The 24,301-nt window shown below is 41.8% G+C and overlaps 1 protein-coding gene across 1 annotated transcript in view; it reads left to right on the top strand.

The window, feature by feature from the left end:
• Nucleotides 1-24,301, top strand: part of LOC105937061 (voltage-dependent T-type calcium channel subunit alpha-1I) — a gene marked incomplete in the record, with an annotated part of 287,706 nt that overhangs the window by 181,766 nt on the left and 81,639 nt on the right. The window contains 6 exon segments of the mRNA XM_036137349.1: nucleotides 12,153-12,492; nucleotides 12,577-12,983; nucleotides 20,618-20,769; nucleotides 21,769-21,954; nucleotides 22,398-22,515; nucleotides 22,774-22,929. Of these exon segments, the coding sequence (XP_035993242.1) occupies nucleotides 12,153-12,492; nucleotides 12,577-12,983; nucleotides 20,618-20,769; nucleotides 21,769-21,954; nucleotides 22,398-22,515; nucleotides 22,774-22,929 (1,359 nt within the window).

Here is a 24,301-nt window from a genome sequence, read left to right as displayed (position 1 = left end):
GGAGCTGACGGCCCGGAGACAGGGAGTCCACACTTGCTAGGTGCTGCTCGGCTAGCAGGCCTCATAGCACTCAGGTTAGCAGTTCATTTGGAGACACCAGGGCACAGAGCTGAGCTTCACCAGGGCGGCTAGTCAGGTTAGCAGAACTTGAGAGACACCAGGGCACAGAGCTGAGCTTCACCAGGGCGGCTAGTCAGGTTAGCAGAACTTGAGAGACACCAGGGCACAGAGCTGAGCTTCACCAGGGCGGCTAGTCAGGTTAGCAGAACTTGAGAGACACCAGGACACAGAGCTGAGCTTCACCAGGGCGGCTAGTCAGGTTAGCAGAACTTGAGAGACACCAGGGCACAGAGCAGAACCTCTCCAGGAACAAACAGAGAACAAACAGTCTTTAGAGTGACTGACAGGACTAACCTTAACAAAAGGAGCAAAACAAAGCTTCCAAGGCAAACCGGGGACTGGCATGGAGAGGTGTGGGATGATGACGGCCCAGTGCTGAACTGAAGGCAGAGGGAGGTTTAAATAGAGCACTACACAGGTGGAACAAGGATCTGGCTAATTGACTGGTAAATGATAACAGGTGTGACTGACTGCTGAGGGGGTGAAGTGAAAAATGACAGAAAATAACTGATGACTGAAAACTAACAATAAATAAAGTCAAACCTAACCCAAAAGAGATGAAAAAATGAAAACAGAAAAACAAAGCCAAACCAAAACTCAACCATGACATTACCCCCCCCTCAAGGCCGGACTCCGGACGGCCTATCAAACAAAACAAACTACAAAGTGACCGAACCAGGGTGGGTGGAGGGACGGCAGGATGGCGGGCAAGAGTCATAACTAAGCTGATCTAACCTGGGTGGGTGGAGGGAAAGTAGGATCGTGGGCTAAAATCAAACCAAAACTACCCACTAGGGCGAACTAAAAAGGATGTCTAACAGATGCTGGTAGGCAAAACAAAAGGCGTTTAACCGACGTTGACAGGCGAACATCGCCACCAGGCAAAAAACGGGCATGACAGGCGAACATCGCCACAAGGCAGAACAGGCGTACGACAATGCCAGAGGGAAGAAACAGGCGTACGACAATGCCAGAGGGAAGAAACAGGCGTACGACAACGCCAGAGGGAAGAAACAGGCGTACGACAACGCCAGAGGGAAGAAACAGGCGTACGACAACGCCAGAGGGAAGAAACAGGCGCACGACAGTGCCAGAGGGAAGAACAGGCGCACGACAGCGCCAAAGGGAAGGAACGAGCGCACGACAGCGCCAAAGGGAAGGAACGAGCGCACGACAGCGCCAAAGGGAAGGAACGAGCGCACGACAGCGCCAAAGGGAAGGAACGAGCGCACGACAGCGCCAAAGGGAAGGAACGAGCGCACGACAGCGCCAAAGGGAAGGAACGAGCGCACGACAGCGCCAAAGGGAAGGAACGGGCGTACTTAACGCCAAAGGGAAGGAACGGGCGTACTTAACGCCAAAGGGAAGGAACGGGCGTACTTAACGCCAAAGGGAAGGAACGGGCGTACTTAGCGCCAAAGGGAAACCCGCCGGGGCGTGAGGAAAACGCCGGGGCTGGGGAAGAGAACGTCGGGATATGAGGGAAGCAGGAACATCTAAAACGCCTAGGAACAAGAACGGAGGGCGTACTTACACGCCGGGGAACCGAGAACAGAGGGCGTCCCAACACGCCGGGGAACCGAGAACAAAGGGCGTCCTAACACGCCGGGGAACCGAAAACAGAGGGCGTCCTAACACGCCGGGGAACCGAAAACAGAGGGCGTCCTAACACGCCGGGGAACCGAAAACAGAGGGCGTCCTAACACGCCGGGGAACCGAAAACAGAGGACGTCCTAACACGCCGGAGAACCGAAAACAGAGGGCGTCCTAACACGCCGGGGAACCGAAAACAGAGGGCGTCCTAACACGCCGGGGAACCGAAAACAGAGGGCGTCCTAACACGCCGGGGAACCGAAAACAGAGGGCGTCCTAACACGCCGGGGAATCGAGAACAGAGCGCGTCTAAGCACGTCGGGAACACTAAATCTAAACGCTAGAAATCTAAACACCAGGGAACCAGGAACAAAGGGCATCCTAATACGCCAGGAGACAAAGGGCGTTCTAACACGCCAGAAAAAACACGAAATCTACAGGGGTCAGAGGGCGTCCTAACACGCCAGGAAACAAAAATACCAGGAACTAAGGGCGTCTAAATTCCGGAGAATGGAGAGCGTCAAACACGCCAGGGGACTAAGAGCTAGGGGGCCAAAACAAAACTAAGAAGCGCTGGGACCTAAAGAACGCTGGGAAACTACAGATCTAAACCAAAAACTAGAAAACCAGGCATGAACTAACCTATAGAACAAAACCAGAAGAACTAGGGTAGGGATAACAAAAGAAAAACCGAAGCAAAAAACTAGAAAATCAAAATAAAACAAAAAAACTAGGAAAAAGATCAAGACATTCAAGAAAAACTATAAAACTAATGCAAAACCAAAACAAAATACTAAGCAGAACTATGAGACTAAGGCTAAACTAGAAATTAAGGCAAAACAAGAAAACTAGAACATGAATAAGTAAACTAACGAGAAAACCAGAGAACTAAGGTTATAAATGAGGAAGCAAAGCAAAGCTTGGAAACTAAGGCAAAATCTAGAATCCTAAAACGGAGCAGGAAAAACAAAAGCAAAACAGAGACTAAGAACTCTAAGAAAACAAGAACCCCTAAATAACTCTAAAACCCCAAAAATCCTAAGTAAATCAAAAACTGAAATCGAGCCCAAAAAACAACAGAAGGCACTGGCCTTAAGGGCTCATGCATAAACGGCTGCTAAGCAAAAAAGAAAAAGTCTTCGTGGAGGTCGTCCTGGACGAGGCAGGCGGCGGAGCAGCATCGCCCGACTAAACCCTCGAGGAGGGCGGCCCCGACGAGGCAAAGTCAAGCAGCCCGGAGACCGCGGTCGGCGGCTCCGGCCGAACAGGAAAGTCAGAGACGGGCTCCGTGGTGGACGGCGCCGACGAGGCAGAGTCGAGCGGCTCGAAGTCCACAGTCTGCGGCTCCGGCCAAACAGAGAAGTCAGAGGCGGGCGCCGTGGTGGACGGCCCCGACGAGGCAGAGTCGAGCAGCTCGAAGTCCGCAGTCTGCGGCTCCGGCCAAACAGAGAAGTCAGAGGCGGGCGCCGTGGTGGACGGCCCCGACGAGGCAGAGTCGAGCGGCTCGGAGTCCGCAGTCTGCGGCTCCGGCCAAACAGATCAGTTGGAGGCGGTGCCAAGCTACAGGTCTCGGTGGAAACCGAGGCCAGAGGCGGGTCCTCCTGGACCTCCTTACGAGGCTTGGGCGGAGGCAGGTCCTCCTGGACCTCCTCACGAGGCTTGGGCGGAGGCAGGTCCTCCTGGACCTCCTCACGAGGCTTGGGCGGAGGCAGGTCCTCCTGGACCTCCTCACGAGGCTTGGGCGGAGGCAGGTCCTCCTGGACCTCCTCACGAGGCTTGGGCGGAGGCAGGTCCTCCTGGACCTCCTCACGAGGCTTGGGCGGAGGCAGGTCCTCCTGGACCTCCTCACGAGGCTTGGGCGGAGGCAGGTCCTCCTGGACCTCCTCACGAGGCTTGGGCGGAGGCAGGTCCTCCTGGACCTCCTCACGAGGCTTGGGCGGAGGCAGGTCCTCCTGGACCTCCTCACGGGGCTTGGGCGGAGGCAGGTCCTCCTGGACCTCCTCACGGGACTTGGACAGCGGCAAAGCGGCTCCCTCGGAGACCTTGGGCTCATCCTCGTCGGCCGGCGGAGCCATTTTCTTGGCGGCCAGCAGAGCGGAGCCTTCAGTGGTCGGCAGAGCGGAGTTTACTGGTGGAGGCGGAACCATCTCCTCGGCTACTTCAGGCAGTGACGGGCAACAGGCTTCGGAGGGCAGCGACGCCGGGCTACAGGCTTCAGAGAGCGGCGCCGGGCTACAGGCTTCAGAGAGCGGCGCCGGGGTTGGAGGCGGATCCTCCTCTTGAGCCTTGACAGACCCTCCGCGCCGGTGGTTCTGCTGTCTTCGCCGGGAGGGGACAGATGAGGAATCTGGGGCAATCTCAGGGGTGGCAGCTGGCCAGCAGGGCAGAAGGTCGTCTCGGTCACCGTAGTAGAACTCCCACAGCTGGCTCTCCTTGATGCGTGGGGCTCTGCTAGGTGGAACGATGAGCCTCACTCGAGGGGCCAGCTGCGAGTCATGGAGGTGATGACCGAGACGACGAGAAGCTGAGCGGCTTCTCTCCCTGGCCTCCGGGGTAGCTGCATCAACGCCCACGTGAACCACGGGGGAAGTGGAGTCGACCCGGATCGGTGGCGCAGGGTCCCGGGCAGAAGCCATCTTGGTGTACCTCTCCCTCATCTGGCGTTCGCACATCTCTACATATGCGAGGATGTCCGGGTCGTCAACTCCTGCAGGTAAGCCCCGCATGGCGCCTGAGTTCACCTTTTGACTGGGCCGTACTGTCAGGGTTTTGTTTACCGATGAACTCAGGACGCACACACGGGACTAAAGTTTGAGTTTTTATTGAAGGAAGTATGCTGGGTGGTGAGTGATGAAGACCGGAGGTTCAGGACTGCAGAAGGTCAGGGATGAATGTGATGACAGGAGCTGACGGCCCGGAGACAGGGAGTCCACACTTGCTAGGTGCTGCTCGGCTAGCAGGCCTCATAGCACTCAGGTTAGCAGTTCATTTGGAGACACCAGGGCACAGAGCTGAGCTTCACCAGGGCGGCTAGTCAGGTTAGCAGAACTTGAGAGACACCAGGGCACAGAGCTGAGCTTCACCAGGGCGGCTAATCAGGTTAGCAGAACTTGAGAGACACCAGGGCACAGAGCTGAGCTTCACCAGGGCGGCTAGTCAGGTTAGCAGAACTTGAGAGACACCAGGACACAGAGCTGAGCTTCACCAGGGCGGCTAGTCAGGTTAGCAGAACTTGAGAGACACCAGGGCACAGAGCAGAACCTCTCCAGGAACAAACAGAGAACAAACAGTCTTTAGAGTGACTGACAGGACTAACCTTAACAAAAGGAGCAAAACAAAGCTTCCAAGGCAAACCGGGGACTGGCATGGAGAGGTGTGGGATGATGACGGCCCAGTGCTGAACTGAAGGCAGAGGGAGGTTTAAATAGAGCACTACACAGGTGGAACAAGGATCTGGCTAATTGACTGGTAAATGATAACAGGTGTGACTGACTGCTGAGGGGGTGAAGTGAAAAATGACAGAAAATAACTGATGACTGAAAACTAACAATAAATAAAGTCAAACCTAACCCAAAAGAGATGAAAAAATGAAAATAACAGAAAAACAAAGCCAAACCAAAACTCAACCATGACATTACAATTAGTCTATTTTTTGTTTATATAACTAGGGTTAGGGTAAATTAAAAACAAAAACTTAAGGCACAATTATTTTTCATTCAGTTTTTACATTTCTATTAAACATTTCATCCACCATAAATACTGTACATTTGACAAACTTCTGTCAGAGCTGTTACATCAGCTTTCTGAGATTGTCTCAAAGACACGTTTAGTGGAGCTAAGTGATTTGCTAGTCTGATGTTAGCGAGTCTGTTTGCATTCCCACTTGTCATTGTGAAACTGATGGACAGATGGGGAGCCCTTTTATTTATGTTGAACAGACTTTCACATTACACTGAGTACTTAGAAATGTGAGCCAGTGCGCACCAGCAGATTGAAACAAAGGGATAGAGAGAAAGACGTATAAAGAGGGAGAGAGAGGGTCTTAAAATGTTAGGCAATTTCCCTCATCGATGCAGATAAAATGTGGTTAAACAAAACGGAGAGAGGTAGGGTGGGGGGGGGGGTAGGCAGTGGGTGATAGGAGATATTGCTTGAGGGGAACTAGATGACAAGAGATAGTATCAGATGGAGAGACAGATGAAACAAGTCAGATCAAGCTGGAGAAAGTCTGACAAATTCTTTAGAGTGATTGTCATCATCTAGAGTTTGAAAAAGAATCCCAGCAGAATCTGAGCGTTATGTGGCAAACAGCTTGACTCTGTTTAATTAAGATTTAGATCCACAAGCAACATCTTCAACATGTTTTGTTTAAGACAGTTTGAGAAGCCTTTTGGTCTGGCATGCCACTGTGCCTCAAACAGTGCCTTGCAAAATATTTCATACTGCTTGAATTTTTCAAAGTTTCTCAAGTTACAAGCAAACTTAAATGTATTTGATTTTTGGAGTTTATGTTGAATGTATGTATGAACGTTGTGAGGTGAAGGGAAAACAGGACATGGTTTTTAATCAATACCTTTCATTAAAAAAAAAATACAAATCTTAAAAGGTCACCCTGCACTTGTAATTGACCCCTTTACACTGATACCCCTGATCAGAATATAGTGCAGTAAAGTTTCTGTAGTCGAAGAACTGCGGAATAGAATCAACTTGTGTAATTTAAATAGTATAAATGCTGTTCTGTGAAGGCCACATAGGTTTATTCGATAATATTAGTAAAGGAGTAGCACCACAAAGAGCAAGGTAAGCACTAGATAGGTAAAGGATAGCCCAGTAATGCCTTGAGAAGTCTTAAACAAGATTACGCTGTAAAACAATATCCCACACTTGCTGATGAACAGGTGTGTCATGAGATGGACTTTATATTGTATTATATCCATTCTCAAAAGTAACATTATGAGTTGTGTAGACTCTGTTCACTTCATGCATGTTGAGACAGCAGCCATTCAACAGTGCCTTGTAAGGTTGATAAAAAGTGTTTAATGAAAGGGCAAGTGCCGTGGAATTACCAGTATCCAGGTTGTGAGATTGTGATTGTCCTGCTGAATATTACTGCTGCCTCCTCTCAACCACCATTTACAAATCCAACCCATGTTTCAAACTGAAAATGGAAAGACCATGGAGCAACTGTGAGCCTACCCAGATAGGGGTTAACACCTATACTGACAGGCTAGGTAAAAAGAGCATTAATCACACCAGCAGCCCAGGCGTGTCAACTCTGTAGAGAGCCACAGCTCAGGTGGGGGAATCTGTCAACATGACGACTATTAGCAAGTCACTTCACAAATATGACCTTCTTAGAATTGTAGTGAGAGAAAAAAGGCAGTGCTAAAGGAAAGCCATGAGAATTTCTTTTTGCAGTTAGCAAAGTGACTGAAAACGTATAGAAAAAGGTTCTCTCGTCAGATGGAAGCAATCTTGAGCTTTTTCATACATATGTAATATGCTATTTGTGGCTGAGAACTAACACTACAAATAAACTTGGAAAACACACTTTGGCCATATTGGAACATGGAAGTAGTAACATCATGGTTTGAGGGTTTTGAGCCACAGATAGTGCTCAGATTGAACGGTGCCAAATAGAGAGCAATTTTGGAAGAAAACCTTACTGGGGGGGTTGTTACAGGTTTGAACCTGGTCTTGTTCTACATCTTCCAGCAGGACAAAAAACCTAAACTTGAGCCAAGTCTACAATGAAATGATCAAAGCACATTCCTGTATTAGAATGGTTTAGTCAAAGTGCTGACCTAAATCATCTTGGATAAAATTTCTGTTTACAGAAACTCTAATATAATCTTGCTCAACTTTCTGAGATGTACACAGCTGGCAGAGGCAATCCTTAAGAGTCAGTGTTGTGACTGCATCAAAAGGTGGTTGTACATAGAATTGACTTGTGGTGTCCCGATACCAATACTGGTCCCGATAACAGCATAAAATACTCATACTTGTACTTGTAAAAGCAACCCAATACTCTGAACCAACAGCAATATTGTGCTTGATTTTCCTCCTATGATGAAACTCAAAAGCTAGACGCCACTATATACCAGGTGGTAGTACTGACCCTAAAAAAATAAAAAAGAAGAGATAAATTAGCTATCAGGAGGGGTGAAAATGTCCGTGGTTTGGAGATTTCTCAAGGTAAACAGGGAGGATAGTAAAAAAAAAGCACACTGTCTGCTGTGTTCAGCCAAGCTGTGAAGAGGGGCAAAAAGGTGCCTTTAAACACAAAAATTAGATAAAGCATTTCAGGACTAAACATGACAGAATTCAGTGTTTGCTGGAGCACAGCCATTGCCCTTGATGTTCAGTTGTTTTCTGTGGTAAATTATATTGTTAAATTATGTGTGATCTATAAGTCTCAATTTATGAAGTACTCAGTATCGGTACTTGGAATTGGCAATTATCTAAACTGAAGTACTAGTACTTGTACTGATATTGGGACACCCCTAGTATTGACTCACTACTTTTGCACTTTATAAAGACAAAGCACAGCTTATCATTCATGATACATGGTATCATATTATAAAATACAAAAGGAGGAACACTAAATTTACAATCCATTCATAGCATTGGATTATAAGTAATGGGCTGCATAGTGGCACAGTTGGTGACACTGTTGTCTTTCAACAAGAAGGTCCTGGGTCCAAATTCTGACCTGGGTTCTTTCTGCATTGAGTTTACATTGTCCTCCCTGGCATACTCTGGTTCTCTACGGGTACTCGGGCTTCCTCCGACAGTCCAAAAACATGACTTTCAGGTTAATTGGTCTCTTGAACAAGAGACCAATTCTAGTTATTCATAAAAATAACTAGAATTAGAATTTTTTTTTAAAAAATGTTTGAATATTGCAGTATTGAACTCTTGGACACACTTTAGTTAACAGCTGCTAAAAGCCTTTTCACTGTTTTTTTTTTTATTTATTTTTTTTATTAAAATGGCACGTAAAGCTAAGCTAACAAGTACAGCTTAAGGATCAATATTTTGGAGCATTTGGATGATTGTGAGTGAGGGGAGTAAAACAATACAATAAAGATAAAATAAAATTTTGAATCTATGATTGCTACCTCTAATATTTGCAGGAAATTAGGCTTAAAAGTGACTGAGAAATCCACACAGAAATAATCTAAACACCTGCTATTAATCTAACATAAATAGCTAAAAATGCCTGTAGGCTCTGAACTGCTAATTTAGACTTGTGCTGTATCCATCAGTATGCCCATGTCACATGTCTTAAAGATTGCAGCTGTAGTATTAAGCACATGATGTGTCTCTCAAAAATGTACATACAAACCTTCAAAATATTTGTTTTTATGTGATGTAAAAAAACATCTATGATAAATCTTATTTAAACCTATTTTAAAGAATAATGTGATATTGATCACGTGCAATTCAATGGAAAACCTGAATTTTCCTGAATTTGTGCTAAAAATAAGATATTTGAATCTAATTACATTTACTTCAGAAATTACATTCTCTTTAAAACATAGACATATGTGGAATCTACCAATATGGGAAATTGTTTGAAAAATATTAATAATATAATGATTAATTAAATTGTTGGTTTTGTTTGCTGAAAAGTTTACATTCCTCCAATAAATATTGATGTGGGGGGTGGGGTGGGGGGATTCTAGGTTTGGCTATACTTGATTAAGCATCTGTTTGAGTCATTTTCAGAATGTTGTCCTCTTTAATTAACACCTGCAATCCATCATAGTGGATCTGTTTAATCAAAAATAAAGTTTAGCTGTTAATGAAGTATTCTCTCGGCATTTACTTATTTGCATCCAACCATAGTTTGCAGGCAGGTTACAAAGATCATAATAAGGTTCATTGTTCAATGGTATCCATCAGGAGAAGCATAAAAAAGGTGTTCGGGCATAAATATGTGTATGTACTGTTTAGCACATTTCTTAAAATTACCTTACTCAGTTGCACACTTTTTTATTACTTTAATTCCCTGGGTATTGTATTGTGAATAATTGTATTTTTTCTTATGTTGTAAGTTTACTCTTTTCTCTTTGTACACCTGAATTTCCTCTGCATGGGAGAATATTATATTCTACTCTGTTTTGAAGGAGATGTTTTTACAATTGGCTTTTGAGTTACATTATTAAAAAAAGAGCTTTTTCAAGATAGAGTGGGCAAATGTTTTATTTTAAAGACAAATATGGAAATAAAAGCCACAGGCTTTTCACAAATAGACTTTGGAGAGCCACTATATGGAAAAATACCTCATTATCGTTCTCTTCCACATCGGGTGACAATTCTGAAAGAACTGAAAATACTAAGACTAATCTAAGTCTACTCCATCAGTTCAAAGAGAGTGTGAGGATAAATATTTTAGGGGGAAACTGAATGTCCTGAATTCTTGGACCCATTCCCTTCCTTTCTGTCTGCAGAACTTAAAAAAACGGCAAGTGTGGCGATAACTCAGGGCATATATATATATATATATATATATATATATATATATATATATATATATATATATATATATATATATATATATATATATACGCACGCACAGATCAGGGACATAAGAATGTCATTTTGGCTGGAGACATGTGGCCAGATGGTGACAACGAGAGGGATGGTAATCCACACAGAGAGGATTGCCCTCCCAGAAGGGAGAATAACAGATGTTGAAGAGCGCTGTAAGTACATTGGACTACCTCAAGCAAATGGCAACCACAAAGAGGCCGCAAGGAAAGCTGCAACAGCCAAATACCTGCAACGAGTAAGGCAAGTTCAGAGAAGTCAGCTCAATAGGAAGAACAACGTCTGAGCATGGTGAAGTGATTCCACCACAAATCCAGTATCCACAAGCTGTACACTAAACTCAAAGAAGGCAGAGGCCTAGTTAGCATCAGAGCCATTGAAGATGAAACATCCAAGCTCTAAGAATATATCAGTAAGATGGCCCCAAGGGATGAAGTGCTCATTGAATATCTCAGACAATGAAAGCTTGAAGAGAAAGAACTGAATGAACCACCAAAGGAGGAATAACCCCTGCATGGGATGTACCACCGACAGATGGTTGATGTGACCAAATCCTACCAATGTCTAGAGAGGGCTGGACTGAAGGAAAGGATCAAGGCAGCATAAGGGCAGGCCTTGAGCACCACAGCAATAGAGGCCCAGATCTACCATACCAGGCAAGATCCCAGATGCAGGCTATGCAAAGAGGCCCCAGAAACCATCCAGCAGCTCACAGCAGGGTGTAACATACTAGCAGGGAAGGAATACATGGAACGCTGTAACCAAGTGGCTGGTATAGTGTACAGAAACATCTGTTCAGAATACAAACTGGAGACCTCCATGTCACAATGGGAGTTAACTCCCTAGGTGGTGGAGAATGACAGAGCTAAGATCAAGAGGGACCTCCAGATACAAATGGACAAAATGGTAATGGCCAATGAACCCAACGTTGTGTTTACTGATAAGCAGCAGAGAATAGCTGTTATGATCGATGTGGCCATCCCGAGTCATGGAAACATCAAGAAAAAAAGGGCACGAGAAACTGGAGAAATACCAAGGGCTGAGGGAAGAAATGGAAAGAGCCTGGAAGGTGAAGACAAAAGTAGTGCCCATGGTCAGTGAACCATTTGGGGCAGTAACCATGAAAATCACTTTAAAAGATGAGGTTGTAAAGCCCTGTGGAAAAGAACAGTTAGGTTTAGGGTTAGAGTTTTGCGAATTTCGAAAATGTTGGTCTGTGCAAAACAGACAGCAAAATAAGTTTCTAGGCAGGTTGGAGTGCAGGTTCAGTGGACATCCCATGTTTGAAGATCCTTGGTTGGTCCTTAACAAAGCCAACTGTGATTATATTCCCAAACTTTGCAGTTGGGAATAGAAGCTCAAGTGTGAGCCATCAGAATTGACAAAGACTTCTGGATAGATGTCGAAACCTATTCAGAAAGAACTGAATGAAACTCTGGTTGCCTTTGATTTAAGCCTCTTTGCTGTAACCTTTGTTGTGTTTCATTCTCTTGTTTGTCTATTTACTGTCTGGTTACTGGAAATAAAGGCCACTAGTGGTAAATTAAAAACTTCATAAAAAAAGTCATAAAAGTATTTCTAGTATATTTCAACACAATTTTATCAAACCTTAGAATACAACTGAGAAACAATTTTTGTTGTCTTTCACAATTATGAACTTTTACAAGCCATTCCACAGTTACACCAAATGAAAGGGACTTTGCAAGTTTTTGCATGAAATAACTAATATAGTTAGCAAACATCAAACTAGTTTGTATTTGCTATGATTCTGCAAATAATAAAGAAAATAAGGTTTCACACAGCAAGAATGTGACAAATACAAATTGACATTTAGCTTGAACCTATTTGTTTACAAACTTTCTGCATATCTCTCATCTTCTCAGGTTGGTTCCTTCTTCATGATCAACCTGTGCCTTGTTGTCATTGCGACCCAGTTTTCAGAGACGAAGCAGCGAGAGCATCAGTTAATGCAGGAGCAACGAGCTCGGTGCACGTCCTCTTCAACACTGGCCAGTGAGCCAGGAGATTGTTACGAAGAGCTCTTCCAGCTGGTCTGCCACTGCATCCGCAAGACCAAGAGACAAACTGTTGCCTTTTTTAACACCTTGAGAGGTAAACCTCGTGGATTCCGGGGTGTTGGGAGAGGAAGACGAGTAGGGGAAGAGAGGGAAAGGAAGGCCAATGGAAGGGGAGACCGTGAGAGGAGACTGGTAACAAGACCTGGTAGGTGGCTGTAAACATGATAAAGACAGCAGCATAATGTGTGCAGATGATATACCCTCACCTTTAAACATTTTAAATCACCAGGTCCTCCATGCCCTCATCATCATAAACCAGACGTCACCTCGTCAGCTGAACCTGTAGCCTCAACTGCCACCTCGAAGGTAGATGGTTGCCCTCAGTGTGTCACAGCACTGAAACTTAAAGATGGAGTGGGACCTGTTTGTGTAGCAGGTGATGGACCAGACGATGGGTCCGTAGAGAAAACCAGCAATGAGGATAATCAAAAGGAAGGAAACAAAGACGAGGACAAGAAGAAACACAAAAGTGCTGAGAACCATATAGGTTGTAGTCCAAAGAAGCAATGCAAAGAACTTTGGAAGAAGACAAGGAAGAAGCTTTGGAGCATCGTAGAGAGCAAATACTTTAACCGAGGCATCATGATCGCCATCCTGATCAACACTATCAGCATGGGCATTGAGCACCATGAGCAGGTAATAGAAGCATTTATTTATATCAGTTAAAGCACAGCTTTATGGAGAGCTGCACTTGTCCCACATTTTTTTAATTCTAAGATGGATTGAGTTATTTTTTATTTCAAAGAAATTCTACCCAAAATGCCACCTCAAAAAAAACAACAATATCCCATTAGTTAATTTGAAACAATACAAACGACTTACATCTGATTCACTGCTAAGCTATCTGCATATAACACTCCAGATCAGAGTGAGGAAGACCAATAAAAAAAAACCCCTCCAAACTTACATTGAGTGTAGGACAGGTACATCTTTAAAAAGAACACACAAAAGTTAATTGCTGAAGAAGCAAGTTGTTCACATAGTGCTGTATCCAAGCATAGTCATAGGAAGCTGATGGAAAGAACATGTTTAGTAGGAAAAAGTGCACCAAGAACAGGGATAATCACAGCCTTGAGATGTTGTCAACCAAGATCCAGTCAAAATGTGGGGGGAGCTTTTCAAGTAATGGACCGAGGCTTGAGTCGATGTATCAAAAGCCGCTATGCAAAGATGAATCTTTCACAAGGACAACAGATGTCTGACCTGGGATCAGGAGAAAAAGAGCTGGACTGTTGCTCAGTGTCCCAGTCAATGCAAGCATCTACCAGGAAATTCTAGAGCACTTTATGCTTCCCGCTTTCAACCAGCTTTATGGAGAGGCTGATTAGATTTTTTTCCGCAGTACTTGGCACATTCCCACACTGCCAAACGTACCAAAAGCAGGGTAGATTAACATAGTGTTACTACTGTGCTTGATTGGCCAGCAAATTGGCCTAACCTGAAACACATAGATAATATATGAGGTATTCTCAAGAAGAACCAACCAGACCCAACAATGCAGAGATAAAAGTCACAATCAAAATATCCTGGACTTCCAATACACCTCAGCAATGCCACAAGCTGATCGCCTTCATGTTTAACGTGAAAGTATCTCTATTAGTCTCCCTTGAGAGATTTGCCTTGCATACAAGGATCAGCTGCATTGTACTACATATTCAGCCACTAATAAAATAAGTCTTACTAAAATAATAAAGAAATATACAATAGTATATTTATTTATTATGCTAGGTCACACTGATGCAGTGATTCATTCAAAAGGAGGTTCAACAAAGTATTGATTGCTGAAAATACTTTTCAGAAGTCTGATATTTTTGTTTAAAATAAAATGGAAGGAGTGAATGTTTGTACTGGTTATGCTTATAGAGACTATGTACTGTATGTTCAACTTGAGTTTGGTAAGACATACCCAGCGAGCAGAACATGTGGGATCTGTTAAAATACAGTCTACCTGTCTAAGGATGGTCTGTTCAAATAGTTGTTGATGAGTTAGAGGAGCTGTTTTAAGTATAAGCTGCCTTAATGTGAGCTTTTTATTTTACGTCCAAGATACCAAACAAACATACAGTGCTGTACCTTCAAATTGACTGAGCTGTCATTTTGTAAAAAGTCATCAGAGTATCTTAACAAACAATCTGAGTCTACAGAGAATGTGTAGACGCTGGTGGTTCTGTTTTCACTAGCTGAGGTTATTATCAATGTGAATTCCCAGGTATTTGAAGGAGTTCACTCCACCAATGCACAGGTACGACAACAATGAATACTTCAGGTCAACCACCATGTCAGGAGGAAACCAGGTGCCACGTATCACTTATAACCATCAGCTAATTCCTTCCCCACAGTGAACCATGGTAGTGAAGCTTTGTGTTGTAGTGATGTTTTTTGAGTGCAAAGAAGGAGACAGATACTTCCTTAATGATGATCTGGTCAAGATTTTATACAACCAAATCACCCCACACCCTTTTTATTTAGACTACAGACTAGTCTAGAGTCTCTAGAGATATATAAAAATGACCATGCACTGACCACTCCCCATCCAACCTGATGGAGTTTGGGAAGTTTTGCAAAGAAGAGTTTGAGAAAACGACTGTGTTAAGCTTGTAGCATCAGGGTCAAAAGGTTGCTGCTAAAGGTAATTTGTTGTGTTGTATACATTGAAGGCTGTTAAAAGTTCTTGTAGATTCATGTGTTTTTAATTGATTTATTTTCAACAAATAGGAAAACCAGTCATACAGGCTATTTTCCCTTTATCAGTATGGGATAATGTTGGTCAAATTTTTAGATGGAAATTAATACATTTTGGAATGACAAAATATGGAAAAAAGTGAGGCACTGTATATACCTAATGGAGGCACTGTAGGTTTCCAAAACCAAAAGGACATGGCTGCACCAAGATTAATAAGCAGCATTTCCTTTTGTAAAAAGAAAACTGCTTATATACACCAAGCCTCACAGCAATAAAAGTAATGCAATGGCATATCTTCTCCCATTGCCTCTCTTTTCAATGTTTTACTGTCGCTCAGCTTTGTGAACTCTTTGTATTTCTATCAATATTTCTCACTCTCGCCATACCATCGCCCACTCATGCCTGCCACCGCCGCAGTGGTAGGTCGTCTCTCATCCTAGCTGCTGCTAAAAATAGAGAGACAGAATAGAAGTGACAGAGAGACTTTGCTGTGTTAATGGGGAGGAAATAAAAAGCTGGGGTGTCTGTCTGCTAAGAAAACTGGAGTGTTTCTTCCCTACTGGTTGAACACTAGTATCAAAGACTCCTTCTGTCTTATGACTGCATCTCATGCTTACCTTTCCTGCACAACATGTGGTTCTCGAAATGACAGTGGCCACAGCTGCTTTGGCAGGAAATGTATAATTTGGAGACCATGCCATTAAAGAGTTTTCTGATTGTATCTTATTTTTTATCTAATAATCCAGCGGACGTGCTTAGCAATTTTTTTATGTTCGACAACACCTCTGAGTTAAAATACTTGTATGGCCAGGGCCTTTTGATGCAGGGCATGGATTTCTCCAACTACTCTGATTCCTCCCACAGTTGAATAAGCAAGTTACATTAACTTGAGATGATAAATATTAATTTGGTGTAAGTAAATGGTTGTATGTTCTCTATGACTCTCCTTTGGAACTGTGATGGATTGGTGACTTGTCCAGACTCGATCCTTCGTCTCGCTTGCCAGGAGAAAGGCAATTGAAAAGAATAATCGATGGATGAAAGCCTATTTTATTAAAGACTAGAATATGATCCAATTGCATTGTCAGACAAAGACAAATTATAAAGTAATTTGGAGATAATCAAGTGTTCTTTGTATTATAAAATCCCCAACAGCTGTTTGGGTATTTATAACACGTAAGAACAACACATCCATTGATGACTTCAGACAGCAATACTCAGTAATTGTCAATTATTGCTGTATCCATCCTCATGAACAGCAACCTATACCACAAATGGACTCAAGCAGGCTATTTGAGTTGCGTGACCAGTTGCTTTAGCCGGCTGTGCACTTCCCCATTTTTTCCAACGGTCCGTGCATGGCTTGATTAGCTCCCAACAAATAGGAAGTGCAACAGGAGTCTGAAATGTTCTCCTTTCTTACACACATATGTATGGTTCAATACAAACACAGAGGGATCAATACTGCTAAATGTCTGACAACGTTATACTTATAAGACCAAACTTGTTAAAGTTGTTTTAGGAATGTACTTCTTCTCTATATTCTCCAATTGCCTACCAGCTGTTGAGAACAGACATTTTATATGCAATGCAATCTACTCAACTGTTAAGCAAAGGCATAAATATACCTGTGGATAGAGCACACAATAAGAATGGACAATGTAGAAGAGCTGTGCAAAAAAATTGAAATCTGAAGGCAGATTCTGCCAAATCTGGAAAACTGTAATGTTGATGTAGTGTCAACTTCTACAATAACATACCTTAAACAGTAACACAAAGTAAAGGAAGAAGACAATGTAAAGGCTTACAGAGTGTATTAGCAATCTTAGTAATAATAGGACAATCCGCGAAACATTGGGGGAGGTAGTTTGTTTCTCAAAATGATGTCTCAATTTTTTTAGTCAGAATCATTGCTAGCCCACTATTTTTGTTTTCCAATTTTGTTGTGGTTTTTAGATATGTAATGCAAATTGATTGCCACAATATGATGCTACAATGCATGCATATATGTACTGTTGCCTTCTGAGCGACAAAGTTTTGAAATTGACCTGATGCCAATTCATCATTCACCATCAAGCCACACCAACCGTTGTGGCTCACATTAAGTTTACATTGAAACAAAACGTAAACATGATTGCAGTTAAATGCCAATGTTGTATTTAGCATCAGTATTTATCAGTAGAAAAGCCTACTTTAAACCCATATAGTTAGTAGCATTAAAAACACACTAAAACAAATACTATATTTTCATATATTTGGTAGGGGTTTGCCAGAGCAAGCAGTTCTGGGAGGTCTGAGACATGTTTCCTTCAATAATTGGATTTACATTATACATTCACCCTAAAATAAATAAATAATATACCCACCCAAGTCTGCCACTCCATCAGTGTTGTCCTCCATGTGACACTGAAGAGGCTTGCCAACCATGACAATGGTCCTATAATGTCCAGATACTTCAGAAACTCTGGCCCTGCCACTGGGGAGCTTTTTTTTTAAAATCTCCCTCAGCGACCTATGCCACTGTGATGAATTGCATCATTCTGAGTCTTCAAGCTTTATCTCCTCTGCAGAGGACATAGTAAAGGGATTGAAGAGCTCCTCAAAGTGCTCATGTTACTGCCCAATAATATCCTCATTAAGGGTCTGCAGTTCCCCTCCCAAATTATACACAGTTTGGAATGGTCCTTGTTTCCCTTTCCTGTATTGCCGAATGGTTTTTCAGAATCTCCCTGAGGCAAACCAAAAGTCTCTCTTCATAGTCTCTCCAAACCCATGCTTGTTTGTGCTTCCACAACCATAGAATCTGCAGTCCCTCTGGCTATCTGGTACCCGTCAGCTGCTTTAAAGCAATTAAGACCTCCCCCTTCAACTTAATGGCTTCCATCATCACTGGTTTCCGTTAGCAAGTCTTCAACTGGGACAAGCACCAATAACCTTTAGGCCACATTTTCTCAAAACTGCATCCATAATCCAATTCTGTGTTTCCGACATTCCAAAAGACATAACAGAAATCCCCCTGGAAGTGTGTATTGAACATCACCCATACAGGTTTCTTGGCCAGATTTTCCAAGCTCATCCTCACCACACATTTGGGTTTACCAGGTTTGTCTGGCAGCCTCCCCTAACACTGGATCTGACTTACTACCAGGTGGTAATTGGTTGACAGCCCTGCCCCTCTTTTTACCTAATTTGTCTGTATAACGAGATGGGTCTGATGATACAATTACAAAATCGATCATTGACTTTTGGCCCAAAGTGGCCTGGTACCATGTGCCTTTAGGGACCACCTTGTACTCAAACATGGTGTTTGCTTTGAACATTCTGGACATTGGACAGAAGTCCAACAATTGTACACCGCACAGGTGTAGGTCAGGGAGGCCATTCCACGCTATTAAACAACTCCAGGTATCACCGTTATTGCCCACATGGGCATTGAAGTCGCCAAGGATCTTTGATAAGGCCCCTCCTTCTGAAATACATCTCCAATGGAGCAATCCCATATGTATATGTAGAGGTCTGCAGAATAAAATCCATCAGGCGAGGGTCAGGTTAGTCTGACCCCTCCCCTGAGGCTAATTTGACTAAAGCTCAGGATAACATAGTCCTCAGGATCAGAGGACTACACAAACCCTCAACATTATGATGTTGATTTAATTGAGGATGGCAATTGAACTTGACAACATTCTTTGAAAACTAGGCTCAATATGATACATACTCAAATTGGTATGCATCATAACTGGCTTTATCTATCTGTATCATTAAACTTGATTGACTTCTTGAGATGACATTTTTTTATGAATTGGTGCTATATAAACAAGGCTGAAATTAATTGAATTTTGAGGATCATCTGCAGAGATCATGTCTGACAAGTCATAGTGGATCTACTATAGCATAAATGCCTTAGCCAAAACTTTTGTCCCTTACCAGCCCTGGAAAGGAGTGGCACCTGTTGTGATCTTCTGCCACCATTGATTAAGTGATCAGCGCTCAGAAATGACATTCTGCCTATCTATGCTGCTCTGTAATCCCAGAGGTGGATTTTGCTAAAATTTGCATAATATCAGCAGTTTTCCAAAAGTCAGGCTAGCCAGTCCGGCACCAACAACCATGTCAAATTCAACATCACCTAAATCTTTTTTTTCACATTCTAATACTCGGATTCCACTTTATCAACTCACCTGTACCACATATATATGCCTAAATGCATAGAGTTGCTGCTATTTGCTGATTCACTATTTCTCTCAACAGGCAATTCAATTAGTGTAAATTATAAAGTGGCTGGTGAGAATTTATTTACATAAATATATTTTAGGGGCTGGCACTGGCACATGTCAACACTGATGGACATGTCACCCAGTTTTTTTTTACACTGCTAAAGACTTACGTAGACCAACAAACACACAGTGTGAAGCACTACAAACAGCTGCACACATGCACATGCAGGGATGCAAATGCACTGGGCACAATACATATTGATTGTGAGATGCTGAAATGTCAAAATCTTCATTGCTGCTTAACACAAGAGCCGTTTGGAATAGAGATAAGGTAGAAATTCAGTGTGAGCCAAATTTGACCTTTCCATTATCTGTGCATGCATGCATGTGCTCCTCATGATGTGCCAGACACCGAATGCACGACATGACACTGACATCATGTCAGAAATAGCGGAAACACTTGTGTGCATTATTATAAGACCCACAACCATTGCAGAAGAAAAAGACGAATATGACCTAATATCCTTGGTTACATTGAAGAGTTTAAAACATAAAACATACTGGCAATGCTTTCAGGTTTTTTTTCCTAAGCAATCTTCATCAACCAATAAATGCTTTTTTGATAATAAATTGCTTTTCTGTCTAATGTAGATTTTGCTCATAAGAAACCTTTGGTACCTTAAAGGTTTGAAAAACCATTGCAAATTGTATATAAAAAATATAACATTAAATACACATGAAAAAAAATTACTTTATGTATACATTGGACATAAATGAATAGATAAAGCAATTCAAGAATAGCAAATTAGATCAAGGTATTACTGAGACCATGTAAAATAATCAAGAGAGCAGACTAAGGAAATACCATCAGAACACAGAAACTGTAACCAAACCAGTTAAAACTGATGATTAAAAAATAATTTGTGAAAAATATTTTAATATCACAAATACAAACATTATAGTTCTGAAAACATATGCCAAAACAATAATAAAAAAAAAATCATCAATGAAAAGAAAAACAGTAGACCTTCCCCAGTAGCATATCACCTGCAGCCACTGCAGCTTCGTTTGGAATAGAAATACAAATATTAAAAATACAAATATTTTAAAAAGAGAAAGGAGGGGCCAGAGACTTAAACTTAAAGCTACAAACCATTCAATTGACATATTTGCTAACAATTTTACTTTTGCAGTGTGCCATAAAAAGCTTCCTTGATGCTTTCTCTGCTTATTTTACCTTTCTTTTATCTCACCTTTTTATGCTCATCTATCTCTCTCTCTCTCTCTCTCTCTCTCTCGTTTTTTTCTAAAATTGTTTTTCATTCCCTATTTTGCTTTTGTTTTTTTCTTGTTGTTGTTTTTTTGACGGTCAGCCGGATGAGCTCACCAATGTGCTGGAGATCTGCAACATCGTTTTCACCAGCATGTTCTCCCTGGAGATGATCCTGAAGCTCACTGCTTTTGGCTCTTTCAGTTACTTGAGAAACCCCTACAATGTCTTTGATGGAATCATCGTCATTATAAGGTACTCTAAATCTCCACACATGTATTTGACAATAGCAATCAGTTTCTAAAGGGCAGATGTGATATGTCGATGTATAGCGATATATCACACATCATGATTTAATTCAAATAGCAGCCATTTATACGAGCAAGAGCCGATATTGACTCTTGCAATTAAATCATCATGCTTGCTTTATTTCTTTTCTATCAGCTTTTTTTTTTACCCTGATTGTTCAATAGAGATTATTATTATTATTAAATTATTCTAGTTTTGTCAAGGTGTCAGATACATGCTGCCTTGTTCAAATGTACCACCTGTATGGATTGGGATGCCAAGGTGTCAGGCAACACAGAAACATGTTTTGTCTTTTGTTGTGTGTGCCTGGAGCTTTCTGTGAATGGCTGTGGCTTTGATCTGCTTGTGTTTTTTTCTTTCAGTTCATCTGGTTAGAAGTCTTTGTCTGTGATCCCCATTATAAGCCTCACATCAAATACACATCAAAGCATGTAAAACTGAAAAAGATCAAATGTGTAACCCATCACTGAAAGATACAGGTTGATTGAACATTTCTATGTCTGCCTTCTAATCTTGTGCTCATTGGCGAGTTTTTTCTGTCTTCTCTGCCTGAATGTCCTCAGCCATTCAGAAAAAGCCACTCTGTGAAAGTGTGTCCATTCAGTCTCCATCAGTTCAGGGCAGAGAGCATTTTGATGTGCTTAGTGGACCCTTTGATAGCTTTTTCATTCTTTCCAAGTGAATGACTCTACCATAAGTATAAAGTATATCCTACTATAGATCAAAATAATGAGCCCGATTTATGTAACATGCCTAGATTTTGCAACAGATTTTTAACGATTGCAAAACAAATTGAGAAGATACGTTTTTTTTCCCCAGACATGCTTTTAAGAGAAATATGGGGGCAACGTCCATTTAAAACACATTTTTAGGTTTAAAATTAAACAATATACACCTGTATGAACACTGCAATATTTATTTTCTCTTTTGTGCATCTTTTTGCAGTGTTTGTGAGATTGTTGGGCAGTCAGACGGAGGTTTGTCGGTGCTGAGGACGTTCCGGCTGTTGAGGGTGCTGAAGCTGGTGAGGTTCATGCCAGCTCTCAGGAGACAACTTGTTGTCTTAATGAAGACCATGGACAATGTGGCCACGTTTTGCATGTTACTCATGCTCTTTATCTTCATCTTTAGGTAAGCTGATTCCAAACATACTATACCATACAGATGCTTTGTTCCAGTTTTTTGGGGTTCCAATATGATCCTAATGTTTAAATTTAAATGTCTCCTCATAAGAATAATTTCAGATTTAGAATGTTTGAATGAATAATTAAATATTCTGTGTTATAAAAGCTAATATTTATGAATAAACTATTCATTTGCTGTGAGTTATATTGCAAAATTGTTTTCCATATTTTTATATATCTACCCACTACATTAATACAGTAGTTGTATAATAATCATCAGAATTAACTTCACCTTCTCTTTAGCTGCAGAGTTGCAAAATCTAAAACACAAAATATAACCATACTTTTAAAACGCTGCTGCTGTCAACTCTCACTCTATCAATCACTTTATTGCCATAATATTATCAGTCCAACGTTATTTTTGTTGTATGTGCACATGTTGTGTTGCAGTATCCTTGGGATGCACATCTTTGGCTGCAAATTCAGTCTGAAGACAGAAACTGGGGATACAGTGCCAGACAGGAAGAACTTTGACTCCCTGCTGTGGGCTATTGTCACTGTTTTCCAGGTGGTAAACATGTGAAAGCTTTTAATCTACACTATATGACTAACATTGTGAATATGCTATTAGATAATCATCTGTATACTTTCATTGAAGTATGTTCAGTTTGTCTATTGTTATTTTGCTGAATGATATAGAGTTTAGTGATAGTATCAGTGACCAAGCTGTACTAAAGTGTGTGTGTTTGTGTGTGTGTGTGTGTGTGTGTGTGTGTGTAGGGCTATTACTTTTAACTCTGTTTGTTTTTCTTCGCATTTCTTTAAGATTCTGACCCAGGAGGATTGGAACGCAGTTTTATATAATGGCATGGCAGCCACCTCACCACTTGCTGCTCTTTATTTTGTGGCGCTCATGACCTTTGGAAACTATGTCCTCTTCAATCTGCTGGTGGCCATTTTAGTTGAGGGGTTTCAGGCAGAGGTAAATACTAACCAGAAGCTTTATGTACTGTAAATGTAAGCACTGGCTACTCTTTGAAATGAAACCGTTAAAATCACATAACATTCATACTGACATCCATTTCTCCCTACATATGGTATATTATGCAAATTGAGTTATAAGATCAACAAAGCAATAACTAAGTACAGTAAAAACATGGTACTACAGTTTCAAATCCTATGTGCCACAGCCTTTACCTCAAAACTTATTTGAGTGGTTCCAATTTTCAGGATGACATTGTAACAAAAGAAAAAAAAACGGGAACGAGTAGTATAGATATAAAACAAAATGTTTAGGATGTCCAGGTACAATCCAGGAATCACCAGGGTCCAAACCTACAATAATCTGCATGCACCAGGAAGACGGTTGCCTCTATCCACTGTGAAATTAATTTGATATCAACGTAGGATGTGTGTGCCAAATAAAACAGGCGTCTGTAATTATTAGTTACAGGTGCACTGCACAAATTAGGGGAAATAACGATACCTCAAACTTTTTCAACTTCATCTCAAATTTACAGCAAGCGGAAACATTTTATCTCTTCTGTTAAGAAGAGAGGTAAAGAATTCAACCAAATATGCCAGAAGCTCCTCAATAACACTAAAAAGAATGCAGAATTCTCTGGATCTCGCTAGGTGCCATTCATTCAAATATTACTGTGTGAATTTTTGCCTCTTGTTCTTGCTTTTAACAAAAGCTATATAGGCCCTTTTGTGCTTTTGTCCATCTTGCAATACATCCAAAAAGTAATACATTTTATAAAATGTGACATGTCAAAACTATTTAGTACAGAACCAGAAGTTAAACTTCCATGTTTTTTCTATGTTTAACCCCCTCACACCCCCACCCTCTTCTTGCATTCTCAGCATGCTCTCCTCCAGTTGGAAGCTGACATCCATCTGTCTATGGAGGTCATGGAGTTTAGACAATGACCTTTGGCAGAGACACTTGGAGCTAAATTAAGCTCATTTTTGTGCTTTGCTGATTTACATGAAACAGAGCTGATACAATTCAACCATATTCAATGCGGCTGTCTGAACAGACTGAATAACATCTTAGGTAAATTACTCACGCACATTTTACTTTAACACTATTATGTACAACTCATAGCACATTTCAATCGTAAGCTTTTTCTGCTCTCTCTAATATATGTAAGCTACAGTACAGTGTGTTGTATTTTCAGTGCAGCTAAGATGTGTGTGTTTTGAACTCCAAGCTGAGGGATGATATACAATCTTGGATTTGCCTTAATCTTTTGGCGGCAGTGGTGTAGCCAGCTCAAAAATAGAAAACCACAGACTACCCATAGTGTCCTGTTCTCTGACTCTGGCAAAAAAAAGGGGACATCAACACA

This window comes from Fundulus heteroclitus, chromosome 5 (genome assembly GCF_011125445.2).
Source record: "Fundulus heteroclitus isolate FHET01 chromosome 5, MU-UCD_Fhet_4.1, whole genome shotgun sequence".
Taxonomy (NCBI): domain Eukaryota; kingdom Metazoa; phylum Chordata; class Actinopteri; order Cyprinodontiformes; family Fundulidae; genus Fundulus; species Fundulus heteroclitus.
The sequence above is the reverse complement of the archived record's forward strand: the minus strand, read 5'-3'. Positions and strand labels throughout refer to the sequence as shown.